Consider the following 5,651-nt stretch of genomic DNA (forward strand, 5'->3'; position numbering starts at 1 on the left):
TGTTACCCTGATAGATATGATAACCTCCATGTTACCCTGATAGATATGATAACCTCCATGTTACCCCGATAGATATGTTGAGCTGTATGTTACTCTCGTAAATTTGGCCAGTGCAATGTTATCCTGATAGATATGATAACCTCCATGTTACCGTGATAGATATGATAACCTCCATGTTACCCTGATAGATATGATAACCTCTATGTTACCCTGATAGATATGATAACCTCCATGTTACCCGGATAGATAGTATAACCTCCATGTTACCCTGATAGATATGATAACTTCCATGTTACCCTGATAGATATGATAACCTCCATGTTACCCTGATATATATGATAACCTCCATGTTACCCTGATAGATATGATAACCTCCATGTTACCCTGATAGATATGATAACCTCCATGTTACCCTGATAGATATGATAACCTCCATGTTACCCTGATAGATATGATAACCTCCATGTTACCCTGATAGATATGATAACCTCCGTGTTACCCTGATAGATATGATAACCTCCGTGTTACCCTGATAGATATGATAACCTCCATGTTACCCTAGTTAGTATGTTGCGCTTCATGTTACCCTGATAAATATGTCCATCGCCATGTTACACTCATAATTGTATTGACCTCCATTTTACCCAGTTACCATGTTACCATGTTTTGAGCTCTGTTTTGACCAGTGCTGACCATGAAAGTCTTTTTTAAGTATAGAAAATGTACCCACGATAACCGAACGAGGCTGTTCTTCAATCGATATTTACATGAAAGCTCCTTTTTCATCTATTTCAATCAGTCTTTGCCGTGATAGCCTCTATGAGCTCAATTTTAATCAGTTTTTACCTTGATAGCCCTGTTTAGCTCTCGTGCATCGTACAGACGTGGAGGTGTCATCAGCGCAATCACGGTGTTTTCGAAGTCACTCCTCAGTTCCGACTTGAGCTCATCAATCAGATCCTACAACATAGTATAAGACCATAAGTATATACTCACGTACGCCCTATGTTCCGAGAGAGCGTAAGTGAACATACCCTCTGGAGTATCGAGGATGGCCCTCGGATTAGACAATAAAGTACACATGTCACCCCTTGGGTTAAGATGCAGTAGGGGGTTGGGGTTGGGGTTGGGGCGGTGATCATATGCATCACTTACCCTCGGTAGTTAATCAAATATCCCATCTCCGGGACAGTTTCTAAGTGAAACTAAGAGAGACTGAGTTTCAAAGAGTGAAGACTCAGGTGTTGATAAACTTACCAGGCCGTAGGACTGTTTGAAAGCTGTTGCTATCTCTTGACGCTGTTCGTTGTTATGGCTGTCCAGTACCTCAATAATGTCTGTCTCTGTGGTACCTGTAAAGACATGTGTCACAGACACGGAGCAGATGAGAATTGGCAGACACTAGAGCATGACCGTTACCTGCAGATGGGGGAGTGGGGGGCTTTTGCCCTCACGGATATTTGATGTTAAAATTCGCCCATAGATCCCCAACCCCACCCGGGGCATCACCCCTAGTTTCAATTTGTCTTAACATTAATTAAATTATGAACTCGATGGTGGTCGGGTGGCTCAGTGGATAGCGCACTCGCTTTCCACCAAGACATTCGGGGTTTGATTCCCAGGTCGACCAAGTGGATTTTCTCCGGGTACTCCGGTTCATCAATCCGGGTCAACGAGAATGATACATATAACTTGCAATAACTTATTTCATAATTGTTGTAAAACAAAAAGAAAGTTAACATTCAAAATTACGAACTACCCAAATTAAGTATATATACAATACCTAGGCCTTTCATTGCGTCCCTAAGCTTCCCGGCAGCTGCGTCTGCATCAAAGTCTTCATTTGCGAATACGGTTCCCTATGGAAGAGAAAATAAACTGTTAACGGTACACTAATGTAAAGAAATAACATACACCCTGAGTGAAAGAAAGAAATATTTACGGTACTTTGAGCGAAAAAAAAAATAACGGTACCCAGAGTGAAAGAAAGAGTCCCTCGATACCTCACAAAAACACCCAACAACAACGTTTTACTACAGTTTTGGGAGAATCAACCCATAAAACCACATAATTCCCTGACAACACTTACATGACAGAAAGGAGGGAGGACTCAAATCGGATCACTTTTCGCAAAAATACTATTAAATCGATAAACGTGTCAAAGTTCAGTTTTCACAATCATGAAACGTTCGACTGATACAAAGCCACGCATCCTTTTTTTTTTTTTGGCTTCAGAAAGTTAACATCCCAAAAAAATACCCCGCCAGCTTGCACTACAGCATCGTCGACACATTTTTTCGAACAGATGTTTTAGTGATATTACTGTTGTTTTGACGTATTGATAGACTCTGTGCACGTTAAATTGTAAAATAAAACATTGAAAACAGAGCTCCTAAACCTGGTAGCAATGATATCCAATGTGGCCTTCTACTTGCTTTCAAGTCCATAGCTATGGCGAGACAAGTCTTGCGATATTCAATAATTTCTGCCAGGCGAAATGTAACAATTTGTTTTCAGTCGAGATTTGTGTTTTCTTGTGCGTAACGAAAGGCATACGAGTGGGTGAACCGTGTATTCCGGCGGCACTGTACTCTGATCTTAGAGAAAGATTGATATGTATTTTTCTAAGTTTCCATATTATGTTCAGAAGTTAAGGAGCAATACTTCACACAAAACGGGAATTAGAAAAGGGTCTGAACTCTCATTGCTCGTTTACGGAAAGCGTCGACGGTTCCGATTAAATTGCCGGATAAATGAAAACCGCAATTGCAATCGGCTTACCCACTCGCCGAATGTCGGCTGATGTCAATCTCCACGCAGAGTTACGGTCCTTGCACTCCCTTTGTGTGTGTGATTGAAAAGGAACGACAACTCTGGGTAGAGATTGGGCTGATTTGATTTCGGCTTGGATCGGGTGCGAATCTGGGTATGGATCGAGTGAAGATCAAGACGAAGTGTTTTTTTACGATTGTAAATGGAATATTGAATATGCCTTTAAATGAAAGTGAATGGAAATTTTAGAAGAGTGAGAGTGTCTAATTTAATTCAGTATATCTAAGACATGCTAAAAGCGCCAATGAAAATATCACCGTCGATTATTTGTATGTATGTGTATCAGTATCCGGGCCTTGTACTTTGTTATTTTTTATAGACTAACGTTTCTAAATCATAAAACACGTCATCTACATAAGTTTGTCAAATGTATGTTTAATATTACCGTCATACTACGCTGGACTCGGTACATAGACAGCAAGCATCAATGTATACCTGTACACTAGTAAGTAATATATTCAGTATGTCAATGACAGTGGTTCACTTAGTAACAGAAGGTGTACTATTCGTTCTCAGTCGGCCGTGACGATACTTAGCTACATAAGTAAGACTGTTATTTTGTTGGTGTAGTCGGGGGATACACGATCCGCTATTTACTTGTCGTGTTTGTCCAGAGACGCTCAAAAGCATTATACGTGTGTAGAGGCGAACATAATACATAGAGTATTATTACATTTCTTATCTGTAGGTGTACCACGTGATGGCGCGGCCGGTATCACAATACAAAGGTATACAGATGCTATGTCTCGATATTTTTATGAAACTTTGAATAAAAAAAGTGATTGGCGCCCCTCCTCCCTCTCCCCAATCTTGAACTCTGGACACATAGGCGTAATGTGACCAATGTCGAGGTATGCGACCAAGCCCCTGTGATTTCAGGTGACTTACTGACAGCACGGAATTTGATTAGACAGGTAAATACCCACAGGTCAGAATACACAAGCTATCAATCATGGGCTGGTCACTCTCCGGACCGTATAGATATTTTCTTACGGCTACACATAAGTGTGTATTGTAAACGTGGCTGTGTACTACACACGGACATACACTTTACGGTATGTAGCTACAGAAATAAGCAATATAACCGCGGATACCTTCAATTTTACACACATTTCCATGTAGCCATGTATTGCAGACATTGCATTTATCGATTATAAATTTTACTGTGATGTTATAATTTTACGAAACATCATTCATAAAGACTAAATGTTAAATTATTTTCCCACCTCCATAACTCATGAAACAGATGAACATTTAGCACAAGAAGTCGTATAGCATCTTGCTTTCCACAGGTAATAAAAAAAAGTTACACATAGCTAAAAGACCCCGCCCACTAGCCCTACAGGATTTACCTGTGTGTGACGACATAGCTCGCTCCCATGTAACGATGCATATATCTTTCAAATAAACCTCGATTTTATCATTTTTTCCCGTCTAGGTAGGAAAATATACGGTTATATTAATTATAAACAAGAGGGGTACAGATGTATAAAAGAAAATGACTTACCGGCATGTTTACTGGTCTGGTGCTGTCTGTGTAATGTAACTACCTCTTTTACCTGTCGGGAACTAGGTGTGTGATGGCAGGTAAGTATAGTCACGTGACGACTGACTCACATACCTTCTTCTCATTCATATTTTTTTCCGCTTTTGCTGCAGGTGTATTTGACGTCACTCCAGGCATTTTCCCAAATCACGTGACAACGCAACCACATGAGGGCTTTATGTATGTAATATATACAACAGCTGGAAATTAATTATTCATCCATATGTATCTGGAACTCTGTGACATGCATGTTAGTTTGTGTGTAGGTGGATTGACTATATATATAGGGGGCATGGACACATTCCAGGGATACTGATACCAACACATAAAAGAATTTAAAATATTCTATGTACGCGACTCTGTATCACCATGAATATGCATAATTACATATTTCATATAAAATTCCTATGTGTTTTATACAGGTTTTACATACCAATATACATGACGAGTTTTGAGTTATTGGCCCTGCTACACACGGATATCGATACATATAATACAGGCCAGAAACGTATATGTTACAGATTAAACGTCTCTGATCAGGTGTATCACAATATTTAATTTGCGTTTATCGGGAGCTATTACAGGTTTATTTCCTTATTCCCGTTGTAACACGAATCAGCTATGTGTGTGGGTCGATCAGTGGGTGGCGATGATAACGCCTAACCTAAATAGAATAAAATAGATATATATCTTAAGCGAGAGCAATTGTAAGATTTGTTCAAACGAACGGAAAGTTAGGAATCCGGCCACATATTTTACTTAGCTGGCATAGGTTATTATTTTTAATGCGTAACGCTGTAAATTTTGAGTGACAGAAAGATTGAATGAGGGATTTTCAAAACGTTGAGATTAAACCTACAATAGCATATCAATCACACCATCATTAATTATTAAATATACGCTATTTATTTACAGTCACTACTTAGGGTAAATACTATGAATACCTGTCAAAAGTGATTGAATTATACACAACATACATCCGTAAGCAATAAAATTTACACCCGTCAGCAATATAATTTACACCCGTCAGCAATACAACTTATACCAGCAATTACAGTCTACTTAAGTGTCACCCGTCACCAGCGATTTCAGTCTGTACTGTAAAGGGGAGTTTATGTTTGGACAAGTAGGATTACGGTGATCTGGTACCACGCGTACCTGGGTAGCAGGAAGGGCCTACACTTCTTGTACAACTTTTGTTAAACTTCACACATGAAAATGACGGAACAATCATCGGTCCCTCATCATTTCTTGTGTGCAAGCTTTTTTCACC

General features: G+C 39.5%; 1 protein-coding gene across 1 annotated transcript in view; it reads right to left on the reverse strand.

Moving 5' to 3' along the window:
- The window catches only part of LOC110443597 (annexin A13-like), a 13,203-nt gene extending 8,760 nt beyond the window's left edge, over window positions 1-4,443 (reverse strand). Inside the window, exons 1-4 of the mRNA XM_021487901.1 lie at window positions 4,340-4,443; window positions 1,784-1,859; window positions 1,258-1,352; window positions 847-960 (exon numbers count right to left, since the gene is read on the reverse strand). Coding sequence (XP_021343576.1) covers window positions 847-960; window positions 1,258-1,352; window positions 1,784-1,859; window positions 4,340-4,345 — 291 coding nt within the window. The 5' untranslated portion in view covers window positions 4,346-4,443. The remainder of the gene's footprint in view (window positions 1-846; window positions 961-1,257; window positions 1,353-1,783; window positions 1,860-4,339) is intronic.
- Window positions 4,444-5,651: the final 1,208 nt, after the last annotated feature.

This window comes from Mizuhopecten yessoensis, unplaced genomic scaffold, assembly GCF_002113885.1.
Source record: "Mizuhopecten yessoensis strain PY_sf001 unplaced genomic scaffold, ASM211388v2 scaffold716353, whole genome shotgun sequence".
Taxonomy (NCBI): Eukaryota; Metazoa; Mollusca; class Bivalvia; order Pectinida; family Pectinidae; genus Mizuhopecten; species Mizuhopecten yessoensis.